A 27,676-nucleotide genomic window follows, 5' to 3' on the forward strand; every position below is an offset into this window, starting at 1 on the left:
AATTACCTCTGAAAATAATGAGAAACTACTCAGTGTGAACAAACTTCAGCTTTTGTGTCTGTAGCTCAAATCTTGGAGCCATGGAGAGTTTAAGTGACTATCCAGCACCAGAGAGAATGTGTTTCAAGGGTCCTTAACTTTCAAAGTGAATAGAATGATTTATCAAATAACTGATCATCAGGACATGGGATTGATTTGATGATTTGCATGTGTAAATATTTATAAAATTGTGGTGTGATTATTACACCAATGTGCCTGAAAAATTATCAGAATGTGTAGATTAACCATAACTATGTCTTCTGTATTGATTTATTGGTACAAATATTAGAATTCATATTCCAGAGCTGTATATAGATTATTGAAACATAAATATAGTTAATGCCTCACAACTTCCCTGTGGGGGTGCTGAGGCCCTGGCACAGGTTGCCCAGAGAAGCTGTGGCTGCTCCATCCCTGGAAGTGTCCTAGGCCAGGTTGGATGGGGTTTGGAGTAACCTGGGACAGTGGGAGGTGGAACTGGAGGATCTTTGAGGTCCCTTCCAACCCAGGCCATTCTATGAATCTGTGATAATATTTACTTATAACCAAATTGTGAGGTGTTATTATATAAATACACACTCTGTATATGATGCTTTTCTAGCCTGAGGTGGGGCAAGGTGTGCTGATGGAGATGAGGGCAGCACACACTTCATTACCTTCCTTCCCACACCAACAATGGAATTTCACCTGTGGGCAACATGTGAGTGACCTGCAGGATGCCCTAAGCCCAGTTTAGGAGCAGCTGAGGAATAGGGCAGCAGGTGTCAGCTCCTGCTGGCACCAGAGCAGGTCCCTCAGGTGGTTGTGTCAGCGCTGCTCAGAATCCCTGGGAGGAACAGGATCAGTCCTGCAGCCAGGATTCATGGTTCAGAGGATGGCAGGTGGGCAGCAAAATGTGCTGATGGAACCCCCCTCACATGGCCAGGGAGGAACACAGGCTACACCTCAGCAGTGAGTCTGAACCTCATCCTGATTTTTATCTTCTGTGTCTTTTCAGGGTGTTGATGATGCCTTCTACACATTAGTTCGAGAAATCAGAAAACACAAAGAGAAGATGAGCAAAGATGGTAAAAAGAAGAAAAAGAAGACAAAGACAAAGTGTATAATTATGTAAATACAATTTATCCTTATTCTTAAGAAGTACTGAAGTAATTTTGTACATTACACTAAATTATTAGCATTTGTTTTAGCATTACTTTACTTTCTGCTTCATGATCCTGTTAGCTTTACCTGAATGCTTGTTTTAAATGACAGTGGAAACTTCATTCCTCTTAAAGTGCCAGTATTCTTTGACTGTTGGTTCTTGAACTAGCAATGCCTGTGAAAATAAAAAAAAAAGAAAAACCAACAAAAACCCAAAACAAACAAAAAAATACCCACAAAAAACCTGAGAACTGTCTTAGGACTCTTTGGTGCATGCACAGTTGCTAACTTCCTATTTTTCTTACTGATTGTGAACTTCTGTTCTGTGTGCAAAGCAAACAAATGATGCTCTACACATTTTAACATCCCCTCTGAATTTTTGGGTTTATAAATTTGGTTGGGAAAAAGGACTAGTTAGCAAAAGAAACTTTCATTTCAGCCTTTCCTTTATTTTAGACTGATTGCAATAGAGAGAGACCAGAAGCCTTTATAGTCTTCCTGTAGATTTTGCTTCTAGGCATCTAGTCTTGTAGCATTTCAGATCAACTTTAATGAATGTAAAGAGAAAACTTTCAAAAAAATTTCACTGCAATTTGTCATGGTCACTCCTTAAATACTCTATTTTTTCTATAAAAAATTTAAAAAAAAAAGAAAAAAATCTAAAAATACAACAATGCACACCTGGCAATGGAAAAAGTAAAAGTTCTAATTAGGTTGATTTGCTATTGTTAATGCATTGCTTTAAGAGCTTCACTGACTTTTTGTGTCTGAAGAGCAAGGTGAAATCCCCCTGTGTTAAAGCTTTGAGTAGCTTTGTTCAGTAGGGTCAGGATTTCACCCTGAGTGTCCCTAGGAAATACTAGAATGCCTTAACAGAGAAGTTGATTCAAATTCTTAGGTTAATTCATACATGGACCCAGAATTTCTATAAGAACTAAATCAAAATCAGTCCTAAATTACGTAGTGGAGTAAAACCATTCTTCCCCCCACCCCCCCAAGAGTGGCATTAAATATTTCCAGATGCCCATTTTGTGCAAAGTAGGGGAGAAATTCTAAATTCCAGCAACATCAGATGAGTGAATGAAAGAGTTGAATTTAGCTGCTTCATGCAAATAATTTGGAAATCCACTATGCCATGGAAATGGTGTGGAATTTGCACAATCTGTCAGCATAGAACATGATTTCCAGAGTCAGTGTTGTTTGTGTGATGTCTGTGAAGTACTGATTCAATGGTTGGTGAGTGGCATTCCAGTGTCTAGACTGTCATGAAGCTACACCAAGAGTTCAATGTTGTCTTTCTCTGTGATTAAGTTCTCTTGTGATTTTTGTTCTTCTCTCCCCCCACTTTGTTTTTTTTTCTGATTGGAATTAATGCAGGATTTTTGCAGGAGCTTTCACTTTTTGGTAGTGCAGTAGCCTAGTTATCCACTGAAGTACAAGCTAGTAGTTGCAGTGTTTGCTGTTCCTGGTGTCTCCCTGTAAACGTGGAGTTGTTTCAGGAGAGCTTAGGTCCCTGAAGGTACACTTCTCCACAGGAGCTAACTCGGCTGCAGAGTGACACTGGAAGGTGTGACTCTGGTGTACCCAAAAAATAAACCACAAGACAATTGAGGTAGGATAGTTCAGGACACTGGAAAATTTGGAACAGGGAATAGCAGCATTGCCATAACCTGAGGTATTCCATGGAAATTTTACACATGTATGTAAAAATTGGACTGTGTAACTTGGACCATTTCTGTGAAAAGTATAATTTTGCTTCTACAAAAAAATCCCAGAGTGACTGTTGTAGGTGGGGACCTGCAAAGCTGGCAGGGAACACAATAGTGTCTGGATTGCTCCATATTCTTTAATTCCATTGTGTCTGGGAGAAATCAGGCCTTTTCCTGCCTGTGCCCCCTGTTCCCATCCTTCACCAAAATCCAGACCCCTCTGCTCCTCTCAGCTTCAGTGTGAAATCTAAGTTATGAAATATTCTGAAAAACAGTAACAGGAGAACTTAACTTTATACTGTAAGGACCAATAAGGAATAAGAACAGGATTCTTACTGTCACAAAATATTTCAGAGCTTCCAAGGTTAAAATGTGTTGGAGACAGTTACTTGCACATTTTATACACTCTTGATAATAGATGAAGAACATAGCAAAAGTGGGTTGTAAGCCTTGAGCAAATGGAAGTAATCTTCAGGTTACTTTAATTTTGGTAACTGAGTCACACTGCATGTCAAATTAGGGCTGGTCTAAAATTCTGATGTTAATTTAACTTAAAGCCGTTAGGAGAATTTGTAGCTGAAATGTCTTATTCATCAAAAGTGGGTTTCTATAGCTCTACTATAAAGCTATATATGAACAAATGCTGGGGGTTTTCAGCAAAAGTGAGCTGTAGGTGCCAGTCTAATTAAATTAGTACAAAATCCATTTAGATTAGCCCTTATTTACTTGAAAAAAAAACCCAACCCCATCCTTGCCACTGTTGTGCAGTTTTGTCTTCCTGTTTGTTGAGATTTGGTGAAGTACGCTGGATTGCAGCTTGCACAGGCTGCTCCACCATCACTGCCCTGTCCTGCCCTGTTTGAGATGCTTCCACAGAACATCCTCCCTGGGTGCTGTGTCCTGAGAGCTGCTCCTGAGCAAGCCTGGGAGTCACTGCCCATGTCACCATGTCAAACTGCCTTGTGTCAGGGAGTAACACCTTCTTACAGTAGCTTTATGTAACTCTGCTAAATACCTGGGTCCTTGGTTTGCTCCAAAAGGAATTATTCTGACCAGTTTCAGTGCCCTGAAATTTTTTGCTACTGTTTTGCTGTGTGGACTTTGTTGCAGTAACAGGATAATGGGTAAATACTGACACACACAATCTTCTGCTCTTGTCTAGACTATAAAGCAATACAATTATTACCTTCAAAGACCATCAAACTGTAAAACAAATCATTGTGTCTCAAGTTTACATAAAGCTACATAGATGGTAAATCTTTCCTAACATTTCTTTATTCCACTGTCTTGTGTTTTCATGTTGAAAATACTTCTGCTTTTTCCTCTTGAGTGCCAACTTCTTACTAGAATGACTTCTTAATGTAATATGTTTACCTGGAATGTATTTTAACTATTTTTGTATAGTGTAAACTGAAACATGCACATTTTGTACATTGTGCTTTATTTGATGTGGAACATATGCAGTGTGATCCAGTTTTTCCATAATTAGGTTGTGTGACCTAGGAATGTTGGTCATGCCAGACATTAAGTTAAAAAAAGGAAAAAAAAAAGACCACTGTTTGTTTTAAAATTTTTAATGTTTTTAGGAGTATGTGCTGTGAGGTGATCTGGAATTTGTCATTTTTTTGTCAAACTGTACTGCTCCTATTTATTGTAATGTAATAAAAATAGTTATTGTGAGTGTCTGTCCCAGTTTCCTTTTCCTCTGCAAGAATTTTGGGTAACAGAGCATCCCTTGAGTTCCATGTGTTTGGCAGTTGTTCTCTAGTCTTCCTTGCACTTCTCCTGGTGCTGCCTGTCCCAGAGCTGCTGTCCTTTCCCCCCTTGGTGTCCCTGTCTCTGAGAGGGGTGGCTGCTCAGAGCAGGTGGACGTGCAGAGGAGCTCAGTTGATGTGGAAAGAGTTGTTCCTATCAGTGTGGTGGCAGAAACTGGAGCATGTGCATTTCATCACAAGGTACTGTACTCTGCCATCACTTTGTAAATTCTGTCCTAGAATTCTGTGAGGATGGTGCTGCATCCCCCCTCCCTCCTCCTCCTCCCTCAGGCCAGCTGTAATGTCAGAAATGCTCACTCAGCACCTGGGCTGAGCTCCTCTGGAGCTCTTCAGGAACAGTTCCCAGGAATTGGTGCTGTCTGAAGAGCTCCTGCTTTGTAACCAACAGCCCTGGAAACTTATTTTGCCTGCCTGAAGAACACCCCCAGTGGAACAGCATTTTTTGCTTTTGAAATTTCAAAGGAAGTTACTGACCTGGACTGTGCTGTGACTAAACCCACCTCACTTGTGACCCTTTAAAGAGTGGGCCTGAGTGAGGCCCTTGGAGCTCTGCTGGACTGCAGTGGGCAGGGACCAGAAGTCTCCCTCTGTGTGCAGCCCCTCAGAGCCAGTGAACTCCTGTTTGCTGTATTTGGAGGACCAGCAGTGATAACGCAGCATGGAATGATGCCCCCCTTCCTTGAGGCTCAACCCTTCAGCCACTGACAAGAGGCAAAGGTATCCAAGGTAAGTGCTTCAGTGAATTCCAGGGGAATTTTATACCTTGTACATACTCCCTCAGGACTGTTTGTGAGTGTAGATATGCTATAGAAAATGTACCATGGCTAGTGCTCTCAGAGATTCTAAGTAACTCAGGCCTATGAGTGAATTGCTGTTGTGCTTATAGGAAATTCTGTATGAATCTTTAGTTAAATTGTTCTAAATTAAACTATGGACTAAGTGCTGTTAAACCTTCAGGCATAAACCCCTAGTCAGATATGGGGCTCAGTTCAGCAAGGGGGGGGTCCACTCTGAACTTAGTGACTCAGTGGGAGCATCTTCCCTAATTCATTTTATCCATACACTTTTTGTATCCCCAGCATCCTCAGAAATAAGTTTTGGTTGATTTTGGTTTTAACTGATTGATTGTAGATTTTGGTTTGCTTTTTCTCTGTGTGCTTTAACCACCTAGTAAATACTGGAGTGAACTTTGTTGAATGGACTTTGTCACACTTTCATTTTTATATTAAACCCGGTTTTGCTGATGCCTTTGCTGGCAATTCTTTGGGTGACCTTAAAACACTCCTTAGTGCCAGTGTGAAAACTTGCCAACAGCTCTACTGCAGTGATTCCTTACCTATATTTCAAAGATTTTGTCTCCCTCCAGTGTCATTTAGTTGGTGGAAACACCAACCAATCCAACAGTGTCAGCTCTGACAAAAGTCTGAGCTGAGCCAAGGCCTACAGAGACAGCCTGGAGCAAACAGCCATGGCCAAACTCCTCTTCCAGGGGCAAAGACCAAGTTTTCTACTCCTGCTGCAGCAGTTGCACAACAGCAGAAATCAGCAGTAGCAGGAGTTGTCTTCAGGGCCCAAGTGCTTAAAGCACTGTTGTTCAAACTCACCCCTTTGCTGACCCCACAGTTGTCTCCCTGACACAGCAAGGCGGTGCCTCTGCAAGTTGAGCAGATGAGGTTAAAAACTGTAAGAATTTACTTTCACAGAATCACAGGATAGTCAGGGTTGGAAGGGACCTCTGCAGACCATATAATGTGGCCCCCCAGCTCAAGCAGGGTCACCTGGGGCAGGTGACACAAGAACAAGTCCAGGTGAGTTTGGGATGTCCACAGAGGAGACTCCCCACACTCCCTGGACAACTGTTCAGGGCTCTGCCACCCTCAGAAATTCTGTGTACAGAAATTCTTCCTCATGAGGTGGAACTTCTTGATTTATGTTTATGGCCATTGCTGCTTGTTCTGTTGCTGGGCACCACTGAAAAGAGCCTGGCACCATCCTCTTGGCACACACCCTTGAGATATTTATTTATATGCATTGAAGAGATCCCCTCTCAGTCTTCTCTTCTCTGGACTAAACAGGCTCAGCTCCTGCAGTCCCTCTCATAAGAGATGCTCCAGACCCCTCATGTTTATGGACCCCTCATGTTTATGGCCTCTTCTTGATCCTCTCCAGTAGCTCCTTGTTTTTCCTGCACTGTGGAGAACTGAACACAGCAGTCCCTCTCCAGGGCTGGGAGCCTCACTTCTGAGAGGGTGCTCATTTCCAGCAGAAACAGATCATTCAATGTGGAGAATTTTAAATCAGGTTCATCTTTCAGGTAACAAGCACAGCACCTTGAACTGACACCCAAACACACAGCTATGGGGTAAGAAGAGTTTCTGTTCAACACAAGCATCGAAGTGAAACAAAACAGGGCAGTGCAACCACTCCTTCCTGCAAAATCCTTTCATACCTGAAGTTTTAGTTTGAGAAGGTCAAAAGCAGCACAGGAAAACCTATTACCCATAACCTGCACACCCCAAACCCTTCAAGTGACCTCTGGCGGGGAAGCAGCTCCCTCATTTGTGCTGTAGAGGGGTTGGAAGGATTTACATGTCACTTCTTTGCAGGTAGAGCACTTTTATTGTTACCTTTCCTGGGGGTGTGTGGTTACAGGCACAGTCAGGGCTTGTCGTCGCTGTAGTAGCGCTGCTTCATGGCTCGGTATTTCCTCAGGAAGTACAAAGCCTCCAGCTCCTTTATAACAAACTCTCCCCGGGCAATCAGCTGCTTAATTTTTTCAGGGTCTGTCTCATCTTTGTTTTTTAGAAAAGCTGCTTTCAAACGGCTTCTGAAGTAGTCTGCTCCTTTGGGATACTCCCTTCCAAGGTACAGCAGCTTGGAGAGAAAAGAATAATAATGTGGTTTTAATTAACTGAGTGCACAGTGAAAGGGGGTTTGTTTTCTGGTTAAGGAAAGTGCTGGTGGCATTTGAGACACTTACATTTTTGTACAGTTTTATCACTTCACTTCTTAAAGAATTGGCCATTCTCACATTTCGGTGAACTGTGTCCTTGTGTGATTTTTTTGGTTTGTTTGGGTTTTGTTACCTGAAGGATAATCAGTTTGAAATTAGCCTTCTCTGGGAGTCAGTAAACCACCTCAGCCTTCCTAAAACTTTTGTATCCCACCAAGCCCCGTTTGCTCTAATTCTGGTTCTACTCAGTCTCGTCTTTCTTTTTCTTTCCTACTTTTTATTCTATGTAGCTTCTCATTGTCATCTCCCCTCCCCCCTCAAACAGAAAACAAGAAACTTCTAATAACTTTCAACAACTGGGACACTTTGTGCTGTTCACTGGCTGCTTTCTCACACACTTACAATTCTGCACCTGCTGGCCTGGCTGCTTCTGTGGTCTGCTAAAATACTGTATCTACATATATATGTATACACACATATAAAGTGGTAAAGATATCTAAATAGAACACATATTTAATATATTTTATATATTTATATAGTAATGGTAATAATATATTTTATGTGTTTATTTTTATCTCCACATATATTTATGTATTACCTATTTCTGTATTGTATATACAGATATATCCATTTTATACATATACATTTATATTCCTGCAACTGTCACATTCATAAATTTTGCTTTTTTAAAGACTCTTGAAGTGCATTACAAATTGAGTCCAGTGTGCACCGGCAAAACATAAGGATAAGTGACAAAGTAACAGATTCTTATTTCTGTATTCTGTGATTTTCAAAATCACAGAATAGCCTGAGTTGGAAAAGACCTTAAAGATCATCTCGTCCCAACCCGCGGCCGTGGGCAGGGACACCTTCCACTGTCCCAGCTTGCTCAGAGCCCCGCCCAGCCCGGCCTCGGACGCTGCCAGGGTCGGGGCAGCCAAAACCAAATCACAAGCGACTGGAATCCAGTCCAGCTCCCGCTGCGGGGCCTCCTCGGGCCGCCGCCTCCCCCTGTCTCTGCCCGCCGCCCCGCTCCCCCCGGAGCCATGCCCGGTTCCCTGCGGATCCCGGCGAGGCCGGACCGAGATCTCACCCGCTGCTCCCGGAACCGCCACCGTGCCGCTTTACGGCAGCGCCGGCAGCGCCCGGCCCGAGCTGCGCCTGCGCCGCCGCCGCCGGGGCTGCGGGGCTGGGGGGCGGGGCCTGGGGGGGGGCAGCGGGAGCCTGAGGGACAGGGGCAGCGCCTCGGGCCCCGGGAGCCTGAGGGAGGCGGGCATCGCCACGGGCACCGGGAGCCTGGGGGACACGGGCAGCGCCACAGGCACCGGGAGCCTGAGGGAGGCGGGCACCGCCACGGGCACCGGGAGCCTGAGGGACACGGGCACCGCCACCCGCGGCGGAACCGCATCCTGAGGGACACGGGCGTCGCCACGGGCGTCGCCACGGGCACCGCCACCCGCGGCGGGATCGCATCCTCAGGGACACGGGCACCGCCACCCGTGGCAGGACATGGTGGGGCGGGGAAGGGGCCTGGGTACGGGTTACATGGTGGGATGGGGAAGGACGAGGTGGTGCAGTAAAGCGGGGCGTTCTTGTGAGCTGCCCAAGTCCCGGGAGGTGGGAGAAAGGCTTTGAGGCTGAAAGAAGCACCCGAAGGCCGCGTTATCTGTGGTGTGAGCCCCGGCGAGGCCGTGGGTTGCTGCTGTGGCTGCTGCGTGTGGAACCAGCCGGGAGGCGGCTCACACTTTGTTGCCAGAATGGCTCCGTGGTGAAAAACTTCATTCCAGGAGTCATGTATTAGTGGCTAATTTTCTGCAGTATTCAAATTCTTATCATTATAGTTTTTCAATAGATAATCACATTTAATTTTAACAGAATAATACTATTTTTCTAATTACTCCTTTCTAGCTGATACATTGTTTTCTGATGTTCTCTTTCCTTTTTTCCCCTCTTCTGATCTTTTAGGCTCCGAAAAAAAAGGTAGGTAGGCAGAAACACGCTGTAGTTCACAGCTGAGTTTATTTTTTTATCCGATTTTTTGTTTTCTTTCCTGAGGCAGCTGGCCAGGGTTAATGAATCTGAAGGGGGAAGAGGCGTCTCCAGGACACCGAGCTTTTGTGCCTTGAGCGGGGAAGCCAAATGTTCCTGCAGCGCTGCTCAGAGGGAGCATGGCCAGCGCAGCCACTGCTTGTTTGGCTTGGCAACGGGTGTCCAGGCAGAGAGGAGAGGCGGTGTCCTGGCTCTGTCCCAGCCATGAGGTGGCAGCAGAACCAGGGCAGTGACTGTCCCCTGTGCTGGGCTCTGGTGGGGCCGCGTTTCGAGTGCTGTGTCCAGTTCTGGGCCCCTCACTGCACGATGGACATGGAGGGGCTGGAGCGTGTCTAGAGAAGGGAAGGGGGCTGGGCAAGGGGATGGAGCACCAGGTACAGCTGGGGGGTGGGGGGTGAGCCTGGAGAAAAAGAGGCTCTGGAGGGACCTTCTGGCTCTGCACAACTCCCTGACAGGATTGGGCAGCCCGGGGAAATCAGGCTCTTCTCCCAGGGAACAAGGGACAGGAGGCGAGGAACGGCCTCAAGCTGTGCCAGGGGAGGGGTCAGGTTGGACATCAGCAGGAATTTCATCACGGAAGGTCTGTCAAGCATTGGAAGGGGCTGCCCAGGGAAGTTTGGAGTCACCATGCCTGGAGGTGTCCAAGGAAGGCCTGGACATGGCACTCAGTACTCTGGGCTGGGGGACAAGGTGGGGATTGGGCACAGCTTGGACTCGATGATCTTGGAGGTCTTTTCCAGCCTGAATGCTTCTGGGATTCTGTTGTTTGAGCCATAAGCTAGACACAGAACAAGGAGGGTGAAGGGACAACAGGCAGAAGTCCATGGGAAACTGAGTTGCATAAATTGGTCCTGTGGGTTATTCTTACTTCAGTGATAATGAATTTATCTACCCCTCCCCAGCTGTACATCTCACTCTTCTCAGTGCTCTGTTAAGTCATAGGAATGTGACAAGAAATTGACTGAAACTTGATTTCAAGTAATTGAAACAAGCAGGTTTTCCATTTTCAGTTTATTTATTTATTTATTTATCAAAATGAAAAGAACAAATTCTTCCCTGAAATCCTAACGGGTAGAAGTGTGAATTTTACTGACATTATTTTGGGATAATTTTGCAAATGAATGCTTTGGTACCAAATGTGATAAGATGGACTCAGACTCTGGTGGCACTTAATTGTCACCACTGTATTTGTCCCAGCTTCATGGCAATCTCTGTACTCAAAGTTGCATTTATATATATATTTTTGCCAATGTGTTTATTGCCATGCCAAGTAGTGTGAACAAGTAGCTATTTGTATCTGAATGTGTGATAGTTGAAATCAAAGTGTGAAATAAGTGTGTGTGAAGAAGGAACAGTGGTCAGATACTTTCTGAGAACCTCAAATTTAAAATATCATTACTCTAGGATATGCTGGAGGTGAACAGTGAACTGTCTGGAGTGAGATTTTATAACAGAAAAGAGAACTCTTTGCTATTTTGTCTTGTGAATTAGATGATTCTAAATGCCAGGCTTGTCCCAAAATACATTTTCCAATATTTCCTAAAATGTTTGAAGTTGTAGCATCTACTTTCTTAGCAGATCTGCCTGCTATTCGATTTCTACATTAAACCAAAGGATTTTAATACTCATGTTGTGGCTGTGTTTGGGGATGTCTAGCATAGAAAAATACATTAATTTTACAACCTTATCATAAAAAAGAGAAGAATTTAGTTCAGAATGTCCATTACAATTCTGGGGCCTTCATTGGCTGTCTAGGGAGTCTAAAATCTTAACTGAGGGATCACATTGGAAGGGCAAAGTTAGAGACTTATAGAACTGCCAAAGAGTATTAAAATAATACTGATATTTGTTTTCTTCTCCCTTATTGCAAACATGAAATTCAATGGTAAAAAGGGAAAATCAAAGAAAGGAAAGGAAGCGAAGCTGAGAGGTAATGTGCACTTCATTTTGAGGGAATGTGATGGACAAATTGTTAATTTTAAATAAAGGGGCAAAAGGTGATGTCCTGAACTAGATGTGAATTGCTGTCTCTGTTTCACAAATGGAAATGTTCTTCCCTCTTTCCTGGTGTGGGCCAAACTCTCTGTTCCTTGATGCTGCACCTCACTTCCCTATCAGAGCAATACTCTCTTCTCTAGTTATTCCTACTGCAATTAGGAAGTTGGGAAGAATTAACTTGCCATTGATCCATCCTGGTGGGGGCTTGGGCATGCTGTGACTGCCAGGAAGGGAGTGCTAATCACTGGTGAGCTTTTATGGTGAGAGTGGGAGCTCAGGTGGGCACAGGCAGATTTGGGAACTGCTGCTGCTCTTGCCTCAGTGCAGCACACGCTTGACACGATTTACTTGGAGGTGATGACATCAAGTCACTGTTTGGGAACATCTGGATGGCACACAGGCTGTGCCATTTTAGGCTGAAGGCTTAGAGGTTGAACCAGTTCTAGTTTTCACATCCTCTCTAATTTTCTAGTCCCTATGGCAGCAAAGAGAAGCAAGAACTGTGGAGTAACAGATCCTGAAGTGGATTTCAATGAACAAAGAGCTGTAAAATTGAAATTGTAGGAAACTAGTGGTTGTAGGAAAGAAGACAACAAATTTAGGATTAAAGCACTGAGTTTCACTCAAGACTTTGGATTGAGAACCTGTGTCCATTGAAGCTGTAGATGGAGAGAGCACTCACAGACTGATGGGGCAGTGCCAGTGTGCTTTAGTAGTATTCAAATTAATTTGGATCAATCTTCATATGGGAGATTTCTGTGCAGTGAAAGATAAACATTTATGTTGCTCATTTTATAGTGGTTATATCATTACAACTGGTAATCAAATAATCTCTTAGATTTTATTTAGGAAAGCATAGTTATGCCCTTGATCTCTTTCCCAATCCTCAGCTGAAGCCCTATTACGAGCTCAACAAGAAGAAGAAGAAAGACTTGAAAGGGAGAGACTGTATCGAGAGCACTTGGAAAAGCTTGAGGCAAAGGTTAGTCTTTTACTCAGTGAAAAAATCTAATCCTATTTCTAAACTTGAGACAAGGCCTGTAAAACATCAGTGATTTATAGGAATTCATTTTCTTATGCACTTATTGTTGGAAACAATATTTTCCAGTTTTGATAAATTTAAATACATTACCTTTTGTCATATGTGTTTCTAAAGTTCAGTTAAATGCCTTTTTTTTTTATTTCCCATTTCCACTGTGCTTTCAATTGAATATATTTTTCATATTCCCCATGAGGATATTTGGTACAAATTCCTAATTGGTTCCCTGTTCAGGCAGATACAGTGCTTTGTATTTGTGTATATGTATATATATGTGTGTGTGTGTGTGTATTAGACTATGTATATTTATTTTTCTGAACAATCCAGCATTCAGAACAAAAACTGATCAATGATAGATAACTATTTTTATGTTTTAAAAGAAAAAAAAAGATTTACAACAAACTAATTTTTTTTAAAGAATCACTCTTGTCTACTCCTCTTGTACTTCACAGAATATTTTTTTCCTCCTAGGGAGAAGATGACCTTAAAATAATAGAAACTAAAAGGGAAAAAATAAAACAGTTTTACATGTTTTTTCCAAATTATCCTTACATATTTCAGCAGCTCCCATTAGGGCTGGCTCCAGGATGCTGATATGGAAACTGTTGAAGTGAGAGGTTGCAATCATATGTCACATTATATTTATCATATGACTCAGCAGTTACTGTGATGACAATAACATATTTCAAACTACTGCAGTCTTCTCAATTGGATGTTTCATAAAAAAAGCAAGTTTTCAGTGTTTGGATTTGTTTAAATAATAACTCATTCAATATCCCCAATTTGTTTCTTCTATGTAAAATAATTGTAAGAAATAAGCCAAATATTTAGCTGCTCTGTTTGATATACGTATTTTTTTATCAGTATCAAGGAGAGAGGGAGTCTGAACTAGCCCAACATAATTCACTGGAACAGAAGTTTCTTTCTGCACAGCAGTGGAAAAGGGATTACAGAGAACAAGCCAAGGTAAGCTTTCTTGCCAAAATCTGCCCAGAGGTTTGGCAAGGAAGAGACTTCAGGAGCTTCCAGTTCTTGAATGTATGTGTGTGCTATGACAGCATTTTGAATTCCATCTCAAAGCAGTGACAGGCCATGCTCACTCTCTTATCTTCTGTACTTTGGGGCACACAGAAAAGAAATGTGGGCAAAGAGGAGCCTATTTGGTGATCAAAGTATCAATGCCCCACACCTTACCACAACAGTAACAAGGAATTGTAATTTCAGATGTTCTGGTAGCTGTTCTTCCTCTTTTATTTCTGTAATGCATTCTGCTTTTAAGCATTTCACCAAAAAAGTTCTGTCAGGGCTTAAAAAGAAATTCTGTAGAATATTTGTTTCAGTGGCTCCTGGCTATCACAGGTCATCATTCAGAGAGAGAGGTTTGCTAGATTTTTGAAGGATGTGGCACATACCCAGGTCAGGGCTGGAAATGTGTGGAAAATGCTGCTAAAAGTTGATGTCTGCAGTTTAGGGTGACATCCATGGTGGTTGTATCATCATCCAATGGCATTATGTCCTGTCAAGTTCAATTTGAAGTGGTGAGGTGTGGAAATACAGTAGATTTCACTCTTGAGAATCTTGCAGACACATCACTCAGTAACAGTCTGATCATGACATTTGAGCAGGTAAGGAACCAAAGGTTTAATATCCTACAGGCCTGTGGACACAAGGATTTTGTTAAAGTCTCTGCAGAGCAACTTCACAAACATAGGATAACCCGTGTTAGAGAGGACTTCTGAAATTCCTGCAGTTCAACCTCCTGCACCAAGCAGGGCAAAGTCTGAAGTTAAATCAAGGTGCTCAGTTGGGTTTTGAAATATTTAAAAGTTGGAGGTACCACAGGATCTTTGACAGCTTTACCATTCTCACTATAACCATTTTTCTCTGAATGCAGCTGGCATTTCCCTGTTACAGCTTGTGATCATTGCCAGCTGTTGTTTGTGGATGTTTTTGACAAACTAGAACTATTGATTTTAAAATAAGTCTGATAAAACACTGATAGATTATGGGAAATACCAGAGTTTGTTTTAGTCTTGTTGTTAAGATTATTTAGGATAAAATAAATATGTAATACCAAATACTGAGGTTCCACATCTATTTCTGAAGAATTTCAGTATAGATGAAGACATGCATTTACACCTTACCATGAAATTTACCCATTTTCTCAAAAAAAGCGCTGTTACTTCTAAGAATGTGATGATAAAAGTGAAGCTCTCTTTTAAGTGCAAAGATGTAAAAAAAAAGAAATCAGATGTCTTACTACTGAAAATTGACCAGTCTTCTATACAGGAGTTTCCAGTGCACTCAGCACTCCCCTATTGTTGCTTTGTTTGAAGTCAGTGGGAATGCTGGTGGAAGTGGTTGAGAATGCAATCCTATAAGTGCTTTTGCTTTAAAAGATACATTTTCCTTTGCAATGCAATTTTCAGTAACATGGGGTTGTTAATCTTCACAGCAAACGGGGGGCAATCTTTTCTTAATATCCTATTCTATGGATGAAAAAAGTTCCATTATGGGTGATAAATTGATGCCATGAGCCAATGTTAGGCTTATGTTTGGCATTAAGTGGGTTTAGTCTGCCACTGATTTTTTCTTTCCACCTCTATAGGAATGACCAAGAATTAATTTGAAAATAAAATTATTTTTAAAAAGCCCTAATCTAGGATTTCACATTCCTACCAGAGGTTTCTGCAACAGGATAATTGATGCTGGTAAGGGAGAGGAAATCTCCTTCAGAGGCAGAGAAAGGAGGAGTAAATGTGTTGCAGTAGAGGCTCCTAATCAACTTTATTGCCAGTGTAGGAATTTTCAGTTTTCTTGGCAGAATCTGATCTGAGACCCACTTGCCTCTTCCACCTGCACCTTCCTCGTTTCTGTTCTCAGTCATTTTATTCTTCCAACCCCTCCCTTATGGCAGGTACTGAATTCATTGCTTTTGTGGAGCAGAGCAGAATCCACTGATAAATAGGTATAAACAAGTGTGAGGTGGGCAGAAGCATCTTAACACATTAATATCAAAGTAAACCTTTTTTTCCTGGCATAGGGATAATAAACCAGGTGGTGTTAGAATCCTGTTTAGATGCAGGTGTGAATTTGTCACTATAATGTATTTGTCTTTCAGAATCCTCCTTTTTCTTGTAATAGCAGTGTGCAGCACACCTGTATCCACTTTTCTCTGAACTCTCCTGCAGTGGGAGCACTACCTGAGCTGTGATGGGACTCCTGACCCCACTGTACCTCAGGAAATCAACACTTTCATGAGCCTGTGGCGTGATGACCAAGATCAGGATGTCCAGCTTGTGATGGAGAAGGAGGAAGTGGTGCTGCATGTAAGTGTTTAAATGGTGCATTTCATTTTAAGCTTAACATATCCTTAACAGCCCTCTCTAACTCTATTTTCCCATTTTTCATGGCCAAATGAGTGAAAGACCTTCAACACCTAGAAGTTTTTCTTCAATTTTTCTATTTTTCCTAAATTAGAGATCTGTTGTTAACCCTGAAGAAGATGTGTATTGACTTTCAATATGCATTTAAGGGACTTTTGCTGTGTTTCTTACACTGAGGTCTAGCATTCCAACATCCATTCTCCCTTCCATTTTAAACCAGAGCATACAAGCTAATGTCAGATATAAATGCTTTGGTGGGCAAAAACCTCATTTTGTAACATTGAGCCAGTAAAATGTCATGTAAGAGCAAAAGTTCCCAGAATTGATTTTTACCAACAGAAGTCATCAGCCATTGATAGCTTGTGAAGCAATTTTTAGCAGTCTGTGCCTGCTCTGTAAATTCAGGCTCTTATTTTCATTTGTTCTGACTTTACGTTGTTTTTCAGAAAGTTAAATCGAGCCTTCTGGAAACTGGGGGGGGAAGTTGCATGTGTAATACAGGTTTCATTGGGTTGGTTTGATTCTGAGTTGGATTTCTTATCTGTCTATATTAAAAAAAAGGTTATTTTTCTGACCAAAATCTGTTTTAATGCAAAGGAAGTAGGTGTGCCTCATTTTTTATGACAGAACACACAATATGTTAAGGATGGTGTCACAACAGATACTTCTCCCATGTAAATGTTTTCTAGTTGGTTGAGAAGTTGGAGTTTCTTCTGTTGGAGGCAGCACCAGGAGAGATCACAGACAAACAACGAGACCAGTACCAGGAAGTTATTCTGCAATTGCAGGATCTGCTTCACCAGAAATACAATGATGCTACCCAGAACCTGCTCAAAGTGAGTGAGCTTTACTGCTTCAAAGCTGTGATTTGCACACATAAGTTAACACCAAGTGTCCTTCAATGATGCTTGGCTCTGTTTGGTCCTAAACTGCCACAGAGATGAGTCTGTGAGTTTCAAATCATGTTTATAGCACTCACCAGACTTTAATTACTCAAAACTCCTGAAAATCTGAACTTTACAGTGGGAAATCTCAAGAATAAACTACTGGGAAATTTTGTGAGACTTGGGGATGATGATAACAAGAGGTGCTGTATGAAATTTGTTGACTGTACCAAAAAACTGTAGATGTGAAAAGCAACTCATAAGGTTGCCTTGTACACATTTTTTTAATACAAGTTCATGTAATTAAAATATTTTTGAAACTAAGATCTTGGGAAAGGTGAAGAGTAGTCAAACTAGAAAATGAAATTGTGCTGGAGAGTCAGTTTTCTGAGCTGCATGTGTAGGTAGTGACCTTGCTATTTCAAGAATATTGATCATATATATAAAGTATGTTTAGCAAAGGAATATTAGTAAAATAGTGAACCAGTGCACAGTCAAAACCACCTGCAAATTAAGAAATGTTGAATTCTTATTTCCTGAATTTAGGATTAAGCTCCCAACAGAATTAGTATTTCACAAGTTTGATGCTGCCTAAATGATAAAATAATCTGTACAGTGTATCTGGGGTAGGAGTCCATTATTGCTCAGTAAATCCTTTTTTTGTTTATTTTTTATAATTTATCCTGAGAATTAGGGAAATAATGGAAGAACCCACATTTGGCAGTACTTGGCTCACAGAATTTATGAAGTCAGAGAAAAAAAAAGCAATGTAGTTAAAATTTTAAGCAATAGATTTGAGTTTGTAACTGTTGTGCTTTAATATATAAATACAACACAGCTGGGCTTGGTCTGGTGCCTTTTCATTCTTACATGTATTTTTAACATTTATTTATTCAAGAAAATGTAGGTAAATCAATGTGAAATAAATAACATATGATTTAATTGGCTTTTTTCTTTGTAGATAGCTAGTATGTATGAAGATTCTGAAACTGGGAATATGCACACAGTCCTAAAGGATAAAAATGTTACTTTCTGTATTTGGGCCAATCTGAAGAAGAAAGCAAGGTACAGTACACTGAAATTATTAATTTGAAATGAGGCCTGGCTTTGTTGAGTAAACACTAAGAATCAATTTCTCATAATCTTTTTTTTGTTGTTGAATAGCATCCATTCTGCAGACTCTCAGTGCTGGCTGCTGCTAAGGAGTGGTTTAGAGATATATAAATTTCTTTCTTAAAATGCAGCAGCAGACCCCTGTCACTGCCAGAACAAATTTGGAAGAAAAACAGTAAAGCTCATGCAGAGAATTGAAATTCCTCTGGAAGCAGTGTTTCTTGCTGATGCATTTAATATTTTCTAAGTTGTTCCAGTTGCTTGCAAAGCAGTGAATGATACTTTGTGCTCAGTTAGAGAAAATATTTTAGAGCCTGGGATGCACTATCATTTCTGAATCTAAATCTTGTGTTTTTATTGGATTACCATATAAATGGCACATTGCCAAAATGAGATTCTTGAGCAGACTTCCTACTCCCACTCCATAAATGTAAGGAATAAGTTATTAAAAGGACTTTAGTTAGACTAAGGACCTGTTGCTGTGAGTTTTGTTAAGATAAGTAGAAGGGTGGGTGCTGAGCAGTGTCAGACTGACCTGCAGGAAGAACCCATATGGGTTAAGGGTTAAAGCCTTGTGGGCAGCAGAGAGGTGCACTTAAAATATTCAACCAACAATTAAAAGCTAAGTGTTGCTTTACTGGAAGATTTTTAGAACTTGTGACTAGCTTATCTTATTCAAAAGTAAGTATTCTTTGAATTATTTTGAAAGCTGCTAAGAGTGATGTAACCCAGCTGTGCAGGGATTTTTCCCAATAAATTAGTCAGTTGTACCAGAAATGTAGTTTCTAGAAGAGCTGTCATCTGATCCTGCCTCATTGCCATCCTGTCAAGACTTATTTTTGAGAGTTCTGATCCCCTTGATGCAGTTGTGGCTTTACTGGAGGGTCTCACAGACAGCTGCCAGCACCAGCACTGTGCCATCCCACAGCATTTCTCAGACACTCAACAAATGCCAGAAGAGATGTGCCGTTTGTGGGGAAGCACCAAATGAAGTGCTGCCATCTCACCAGGCCCTGTTGCTGTGTCCCTGCCCTTGCCAGGTTCAAGGACCACGTGTTCCAGGGGGCAGGGCACGCCTTTGAGCTGCCCATGTCCCTGGCTCTGAGCAGCGTGGCCGTTCGCCTGCTGCACACCCACTACGACCACGTGTCTCCCCTGTGGCTGCAGTGCCAGGGGCTGCCGAGGCGGGGGGCCCTCAGCCACCCTGGAGTCAGCTGAGCTGCCAGAGGACACTGGGCAAGGACCAGGAGAAGAGGAGGAGAAAGGCAGGGAAGAACCCAGCGTGCCTGCTGCAGAAGAAACGGGTTCTAAGAGCAGAAAGGTGGGTAAAAACCTCTTGTAAACTTCAGGCTCAGTCACAGTGTCCTGTGCAGGACAGCCATATCCTTAAATGTTTTATAGAAAAGGCAGCTTGTGTCAACAGTGTCATAGATCTTCTCAAGGGAATGCAAAGATGGGAAGTTTGGATAGGCTATGCAATTGGCGTTTGGTTTAAGAGAAGGATCGAGCATGAAGTGCCATTGCAAGATATTTCTATAAATCTCTGGCATAAATACAGATTAATGGATTCTGCTTCTGCAAAACTGACAGTCCCACAAAATCTCAGCAGGAATCCAATTTTAGGGAAATTTGCAGCATGCAGACTAAGATTCAGAGTTCAGCAGGTGTTGGCTGTGAAGTGCCTGGCTGTTCCATGTTTGTGTGCTGACCCTTTGCTGATAGAGCCTTTTCAAGTATGATTTCTGGCTGCCTGTCCTCTTCCTCAGCTCTCTTCCATGGAATATCTTGGCTTTAGGTGTGATGGAGGTTGCTTGGTTTTGTGTTGTCCATACTTCATTTGGGGTTTTTACTCTGTCTATTTATCTGTGACTTTCAGATAAATGCTCTGTGTTCTCACCTGAAATTATGCAGAAATACTGACAAAACATCAAGTTTTAGGCCTTCTTACTATGTTTGGAGCAATTTCATGTGATAATACGAGTGGAAAGGGACCCACAAGGATCCTTGAGTCCAACTCTTAAGTGAATGAATTCTGGGATCCATACAGGGATCAAACAGGGATTGAACCTCTGTCCACAATCATGGCTTTTCTCCTTTTCAGTCCCCAACACCTTGTAATGAATCAGTGCTTGAAATCCTGCTTCTCTTGGTTCCTTTTTTCTTTTTTTATATGACAAATCTTATCTTTTGGCACTTTTCACCTACATTACTCAGATTTTCTTTAAGCTGCTTCATTTTATTCCCTCTCTTTTTCTTTCCCAGATCTTGGTGCTCTTTCTCTCAATCCATTTTGTGGATTTTCCTCTTCCCTCTGAAGGCTCCACTTCTCTCAGCTTCTGTCCTCTCACCTCCTGTCCTGTTTGAGGAGATGTGTGTTCTCTGCAATGCTGGCAGGCACAGAAGGTGCTGTGCCTCCAGAGGAGTGTGCTGTGGCATGAATGAATCCCTGTCTGCATTAGATATTTGTCTGGAAATCCAGGGGATGTACCTTGAGCTCCCCCACATTGCTGGGTGTAAATACAATGAAATACAGTGTGAAAGGGAATAAATCTCCTGGGCCAGGCACAGGCCAAAGCTACAGATGGGGTTCTGGCACAGTTTCACTGTTGGTTTGGACTCAGCCTCGACATGCATTTTACTTTGTGCCACTCTGCTGACTGTAAAATCATCAAAAAGCACAAGTTTTGAGTGCACACTCTGCTGAAAAAGTGTTGGGTGCTGGTTTGGTACTCAGGGAGCTCAAGATGGAATTTGCAGTGGAAATGAAGTAATTACTTTATCTCTAAATCCAGTTCCAAACCAGAGAGTATCTTTAATCAAAATAGTTTTGATAGCTAGATAGAAATTATTTCTCTTAAAACCTTGACCCTGTAGCAAGATTGGTACAAATGTTTGTGTATCCCTTCTCCTTGGGCCTCCTTGAAGGAGGTGATACCTTCTTCTTCATTGTGTTTGTCTCTGACTAATGGAAAAATGTCTCTTGCTTTTTGTCTAGGAGAGTTCTGCCTCACTGAAAGGGACCAGCAATAACACAGATGATATAAAAGAGACACAGGAGGAAATTGAGAAGAATTCAGAAATTTTGGATGCATCATCACAAGGTATTTGGTTATTTTTTATGTGCAGCACTACAAAAGTACTTAGGCTAAGTATTTTATGTGTTAAAAATTCCCTGTGAGGGTGGTGAGGCCCTGGCACAGGGTGCCCAGAGAAGCTGTGGCTGCCTCATCCCTGGAAGTGTCCAAGGCCAGGCTGGATGGGGCTTGGAGCAACCTGGGATAGTGGAAGGTGCCCAGGGGGGTGGAACTGACTTTAAGGTCCTTCCCAACCCAGGCCATTCCATGATCCATGGAAACACTGCAATATCTCCATGTGAATGGAGCAAAGCTTATAAATATAGGGATGTTTTGATATCACTTGAGTTTTGTTGACATTTCTATTAATGATTGTTAAATCATGAGGGGAGATAACAGGACAGATAGGAAAATGGAGTTTGTCCCCACACTTATTTTAATGTATTTATTATTTATGCTTATATACATGTTTATCATGTTTCTATAGATATGTATATTATTATACATACATTTATGGGTGAGACACACAATCTTTATGAGTCTCCAGGCTCTGGGGAGATTTACTTCCTCAGAAAATGATGATTCCAATGCATATCATGGTAGGCATTGGTGTAGTGTGGGATGGTACTGAGTATTACCTAAATGGGTGCTTCAAGTGAGAGGGCCTAATCCTAGGAAATAAAACTGTTTGTATGTCCCACATAAGTTACAAATTTCTTCAGTGTTGTGGCATTGTCCTTTGGTTTAACAAGAATGAGTTTTCTTGTGGTACTGACTTAAATAAAACAACTGCAAACAACTATTAGCATAATTTAGCTCCACTTTACAGCCTTTTTCTTCTGGTAAAAAAACAAACCCCACCCACAACACTTTGGACGGAGCACAGTCCAGAGAACCAGTTGTCAGACGAGACCCTAAAAGCAAGGTTTTCAAAAGAACATAAAGGTCTTGGGCCTCATGTGGAGGAATTTGTATTTTATTTCTGTCAGGCTTTGAAAGCCCCTACCACAGTATTAGATGAAGTGGATGTGCACAGATGTGCACAATTATACCTGAGTGTTTTCCAGCTTTTTCATCTGTTTTAATAAGGAAAGAAGGAAAAAACTCTTTTTTCTGGCACGCTCATGGTTTGTAAACTCTTTCAATCACGTTTGAGAAGAGCAGTGAGAGGATGCTCAGTTACCTTAAGTTCAAAACAACGAGCCAGGTAAATGAGGGTTAAAAACCAAAAATGCAACAACAGAGAACAGTGACAGTTTCTCTGGATTTACCTTTATTGTGCCTCTGTTAAGGAGATAAGTTACCTTGGGACAATAAATAGTTTCTTTAGAAGATACTTAGATAGTTTTGTATTATTATTTTAAAAAACAAGTTAAAGTGTAAGCTACACTGTAAAATGCACTGAAATGTTTTTTGCTACTTGGTAAGTTTGTTGTTCAGAATAACTGTAAAAGATGGTGTGTGATACAGTAGAGTATAACCTCTGCAGAATGTAACTAAATCTGATATTAAATTAACACCATTTTCACTTTTTTTTTTTTTAAGCTTGAAGACAATTTATAGAAAGCATTCTCATTTTTTGATATGGTCTTATTCTCTCAGAGCAAGTTTCATAACAATTAGAATAGCTGCTTTTACTGTATTGAACACCTTTTTCTTGATTCCTGTCAACAACAACTCCTCTCCTCCATGTGATGTTTTATGTGGGCTGGTTTGCTTTTTTAAAGAAAATATTTATGGCCATTTTTCCATGGTGTTTCTGCCTTTTACTAACATTTTCCAACTAATTAAATGTTAAGTTCATACATTTGTAATTATATGATACATATGTAATTATGCATAGGAAAAAAAAAGGAATTACCTTTGTTACCTGAAAATTGTGTTTCATGTTAAATCCTCTTGCTCTTCCCAATTACTATGTCTTTCACCTTCAGCACATGACTGCTTAGTGCCTTATTTTTATATATATCTTTATTTGCTTAATTTCTTTTCATATCAATAGAATCTTACTAAACTTGTCCAGAATCTATGGTATTATTGTGCTTGTGAAATTCTTCTGTGGGTAACGATGGACTCATTCTGTCAGTAAAACCTTATTCCCACGGAAAGCATTTGGAACTCCAAATCCAAAAGCTCAGCCCCAGTCCCGAGCGCTTTTCATTGCCCAGCTCGCTGCTGTCCCCGGTTCCAGTGATGCCGAGGAGCGCCAGCAGATGGGGCCGGAACGCTGCAGAGGGAGGCACTCCCAGCGCTGGGAGAGCCTCGGCGCAGGGCGATGTCGGTGAGGTTGAGCGCCCGCTGAACTCCTGCTGTCCGCTGCACTTTCCAGAGGAGGAGGCCCCGCTGCAGGAGGAGCCGGGAGGCAGAGAAGAGGCGCCTCAGGTTGTGGATTTGGAGCAGCTGGTGCCCGTGGGGGGCGTGTTCCACATCTCTGCCCTGCAGCTGCCACCCCAGGCCCAGGACGTCGGGGACTGGACCATGGTGGAGGTGAGGGAGGACAGGGAGCAGCCCTGGTGGCCCTGAGGAGCTGCTCCTGAGGTTTGTCACTGCTGTCACATGCACTGCACGCGAGTTCCTGACAGCAAACTGACCAGGCAAGGTTTACAAATCATCAGTTTTTCACGTGTGAAAGGTGGAAGCACAGTGGTACCAAAAACCACTGCTGGTTCAGCTCCAGGCTCTGCAGGCTGGTTGAGGACTGTGGGCACTGGGTTCTGGTTTCCTCTAGCACTGCCCTACCCCACAGAGGGCACTGAAGCTGGAAACCTTTAATAAGCAAAATTCCCAAAAAGCCAAACCCAGAGAGCAGGACTGTGGGCAGGGGAAGAGGCCCAGGATGTTGATTCCCAGCCCCTGTGACCTCCCCTTCCCTCTGGCACTGTGGGGACAGTGGGATTACAGCTGCCTTTGCCTCCCCTGGTGTCTGAGGCTGGGCTCTGTGAGGAATGGCTGTGCCCCCTGGGCCCTGCCCTGAGGGTGCCTGCAGCAGCACAGGAAGGGCCCAAGGCCTCCTGGTAGCTGCTCTTCTCCTGCCTCCAAAGCTGAGCTTGGAAAGGTGCAGTATTAGCAAACCATTTTCAATGGGTGTTAAAAAGCTTTGCAGTGTTAGATGAACTCAAAGAAAAAAACCTGCATTTTCTGATAAACCCCTTATCTGTCCTTTTCCTCTCTTGCCAAAGCTGCTGGATGTTGGATTGGAGGTGTATCCATATTCCCCAGGAAAGGCTGAAGATGGCACCCAGGAAGCAGTACAGATAACCCTGAGGCTCCCTGATAATGTGATTTATTTTAAAGTGCCTGTGGTAGCCCGATGGGATCCTGCAGGTCTGAACTTAAGACAAAAATTTGTTTCAAATTTGAATAGTGGAATTTATACCTGAGTTGGACTCTTGTTACAATCCAGCTGTAAAAATAAGGGCCAGTTTGGAGCCCAGAAATAGTTTGGGGATTTGAATGTTAATTGATTTGGGGATTTTACATTTTCTTTTTATTTCTACTTCTTTGGTTTGTTTTACTTCAGCATTACTGCCAGAAGCCTTCCATGTACATCTTTCCATCCTCTTTGTCCAGGCCAATGGTGGAGAACTGATGGCATCAGCAAGATAACCTATGAAGCAGAAGAAAAGAGCATCACCTTTAGCATGGGTGACTTTTATACAGTAGCCCTTCTCCAGGATGCTCACCTGAACCTGCCCTATCAGGCCTGGGAATTGCACCCTACTGGTGTGGATGAAGGACTCTTCACAGTTACTGCAGTCTTTGCAACCATTCAGATACAAATTAAGGTACTGTCAGTAATTTTTTAATCAAACATTTGCAGATAAAAAGCCCCATAATTATTGTCCCTGATTTCAGTTTTAGTCAGTGCTTTGCTGCTGGTTTTGCCTTGCTGCATTCAAGCCTGTTCCACCTGTTAGAGAGCTGAAAAGTGTTCCCCTCTCCTCTCAGCTCTACCAAGAGAAATACAGAGAGTTCTAGCAGCCTACTACTCATGCTTCTTGTTTCTTCCCAAAGTTCAAGCTACTCATGATTACCCATCTGTTCATAGGTGTATAAATCAGTACACCAGTGTAATTTCTGATTCCTACACAAGGCTGGCTGAAAGGGCACAGCCCAGAGTAGCAGATGATGTGGGTAATAATACCCAGCATAGCAAAAATATCAATATTTGAAGCCTAAACCAGAAAGGAGCTTCCATGACCATAAGTTGCTTTCACTGGTTTGTACAACAGGATAATCAGTGTATGTTGTCTTCAGTAGTGGTGGAAGAGGAGGAGGTGCTTTCCCACATCACAGGGAAATGGATGAGTCCTCTTGCCCTCAGAGCAGCTTTGAAAAGAGCTGGAGTGAACATTTTCCCAGCAGAGTACTCTCCCAAGTATGTCCCTGTGCCCAGGAAGGTGAGTGACAGAGGAGTTCCTGGTGGCTTTTCCCTGTTTTTCCTCAGGTCACCCTTTGCTGCCCTGGGAGCTGCTGTGCTGCCAGCTGAGGCAGGGCTGAGTAAAGCAGGCTCTGGCACTGCTGCAGCACAGGGAGATGGAGAGATGTGTTTGTCTGATTTGTATCGTGCCCTGCAGGCTGCCCTGGCAGAAGTAAAGGCCTATGGACAGATGGCTCTGCTCACAGCTGCTTTTGCTTTTGCTCACAGCAAGTGGAATGGAGAAGCAGGGCCAGAGCAAGTTGTGTTCAAGGTTTGTGGAGTCCCAGACTTCCAGGGCAGGCTGGCACTGACCCCATCCCCAGTTAGAAACAATTAACTCACCGTGGTGGCTTCAGCCCCTGCCTCAGTTCAGTGTCACAGGCTGCACCTGAGAGCTCTCAGGGGACACAAGGCTCAGCAACAAAGACACTTGCTAAGGAAAATGAAAAGTCACCAAGGGAGGCTTTAGCCAGAGCTGGGGTGACAGAGCTTCATGCTCTCCAGAGGCCCCTTGAAAATCAGCTATCTGCTCTGCCAGCTTTTTAAAGAACAGCTGGGACTTTCTTCCTGCCTGTAGGGTTTCTCTTGCTCCCTGCTGCAAAACAGGCAATGAGCAACCTCTCTGTTGGTTTGTCTCCACCTGTGAACTAAAACACATGGTTAAAACGTCTCCCAGCCAGACAAACACTCCCACGCGTGGCTGGACAAAGGCAGCACAGCCCACTGTGAGAGCTGCAGTGGCTGTCTCACTCTCAGGTTAAATGCATGGGACACACAAATATTGGAATTTGTACTCTGACAATGGCCCAGGCTTCCCCTCAGTGCATTTCTTCCTGCAATAGGTGAGCGAACATCTCACGGCAGGTTCTGCCAAAGGCAACCACTGGTCTCTTCTGATGTTCAATGGTGAGAAAGTGCAACACCTCAAGCTCACTGAAACCAGTGAGGCTTTTTCAGAAGAGCTGGAAGAAGAGTCTGAATTTCACTCCACACTCTATCATATGGTCAAGGATTCTGCCAGCAATGAAGCCATGGATAAAGTGGAAAGAGCTGGCTGCCTGTTCATTGATTCTGTGTATCAGCTGCTCCTCGCTACCAGAGTCTTAGCATACTCTTAGATACTACTGCATGCTTTCCTTCAAAACTTTATTATCAAAAGCTTTCAATAAAGTTACATTTCAAGTCTTAAATCCTTTTCTATTCAAAACACTGAAACAGGTTCTGAAATGCAAACATTTTATCTTTGTTCAAGCAAAATAAATTCTTTATTCAATTGTGGCCAGACCACAATAAGAACTGCAACAAAACACAACTGGTAACCAACGCCAAGTCTTCCTTACAAGTTTGTCACAAAAGCATTTGCATTTATATATATATATATATATATATATATATATATATATATATATATAAGTATTTTTCCATTTAGGACTGGTTTGCAACAATGCATAAAACCAGGACACATTTAATGCAGTGTACCTGATGTCACAAATTGTTACAAATGAGGAACCATAAGAGGGGACAGAACTACACTTCTTAACCCTTCCCTGCCCTAATTGAAGTATCTGCATCCATCCTCAGATGTCTGAATATGCAGCCCAGACACTGGAGGAGCATCTCTTCTGCAAGTTTGGATGTTGTTTGTGTATCACAACCCCAAAAAGTTGATCTTAATCAGTGATTATTTGTAATAAATTTATGTGTACAGTCAAATGAAGAATGCTTTGAAAGCCAAAAACTGCTACCTGTAATTAGGGAAAACCAAAGCATGCCCTAAGCACTACACTTTTTTTGTTACATTACCAAAATCATCTCTATAGGGTGGGGAAAGGATGTAGGAAAGCAAATCTTTTATTGCAAAGCTGTACCATTAGGCAGAACAAATGCTCATCTTTGAACTCTTAAAAAATAAAGGCAATTTTTTGATGAATGAATTTAATCAATAAATCTAAACCCAACAACCACAAGAACAGATTATCAGAAGTGGGAATTAGATAAGCAGCAGGTAGAAATTAAATGAAATCCTAAATACAGCTACACTGTTAACTGTATTTAACACATTATCTCAGTTCAGAAGTTTATTTTTTACCACAA

General features: G+C 42.3%; 3 protein-coding genes across 5 annotated transcripts in view; 2 read left to right on the forward strand and 1 right to left on the reverse strand.

Annotated features, from left to right (window-relative positions):
• KRAS (KRAS proto-oncogene, GTPase) overlaps positions 1–4,571 on the forward strand; it is a 24,436-nt gene extending 19,865 nt beyond the window's left edge. For both annotated transcript variants that reach the window (XM_036405001.2, XM_036405000.2), the window contains exon 5: positions 1,037–4,571. In XM_036405001.2, coding sequence (XP_036260894.1) covers positions 1,037–1,153 — 117 coding nt within the window. In that variant the 3' untranslated portion in view covers positions 1,154–4,571. The remainder of the gene's footprint in view (positions 1–1,036) is intronic.
• ETFRF1 (electron transfer flavoprotein regulatory factor 1) lies at positions 1,143–8,785 on the reverse strand. 2 transcript variants are annotated; one of them, XM_036405002.2, is made up of 4 exons: positions 8,713–8,785; positions 7,647–7,752; positions 7,294–7,540; positions 1,143–1,357 (listed from the first exon to the last, which is right to left on the reverse strand). In XM_036405002.2, the coding sequence occupies exons 2-3, from the start codon at positions 7,689–7,691 to the stop codon at positions 7,325–7,327; spliced, it is 261 nt and encodes an 86-aa protein (XP_036260895.1). In that variant the 5' UTR covers positions 7,692–7,752; positions 8,713–8,785; the 3' UTR covers positions 1,143–1,357; positions 7,294–7,324. The 2 variants fall into 2 exon arrangements, with proteins under 2 accessions (XP_036260895.1, XP_036260896.1); XM_036405003.2 differs by having other exon boundaries at positions 8,702–8,767.
• Positions 8,786–10,077: 1,292 nt separating this feature from the next.
• On the forward strand, positions 10,078–26,772 carry DNAI7 (dynein axonemal intermediate chain 7). The gene is given in 16 exon segments (XM_054514803.1): positions 10,078–10,358; positions 11,562–11,598; positions 12,557–12,648; positions 13,570–13,671; positions 15,897–16,034; positions 16,781–16,927; positions 17,937–18,040; positions 19,129–19,282; positions 19,284–19,409; positions 21,084–21,189; positions 23,492–23,649; positions 24,342–24,486; positions 24,733–24,947; positions 25,395–25,562; positions 25,740–25,853; positions 26,425–26,772. Coding segments are annotated over 16 exon segments (2,145 nt in total). The 5' UTR covers positions 10,078–10,295; the 3' UTR covers positions 26,701–26,772.
• Positions 26,773–27,676: the final 904 nt, after the last annotated feature.

The sequence above is a fragment of the Molothrus ater genome, chromosome 5 (assembly GCF_012460135.2).
Source record: "Molothrus ater isolate BHLD 08-10-18 breed brown headed cowbird chromosome 5, BPBGC_Mater_1.1, whole genome shotgun sequence".
Lineage (NCBI taxonomy): Eukaryota > Metazoa > Chordata > Aves > Passeriformes > Icteridae > Molothrus > Molothrus ater.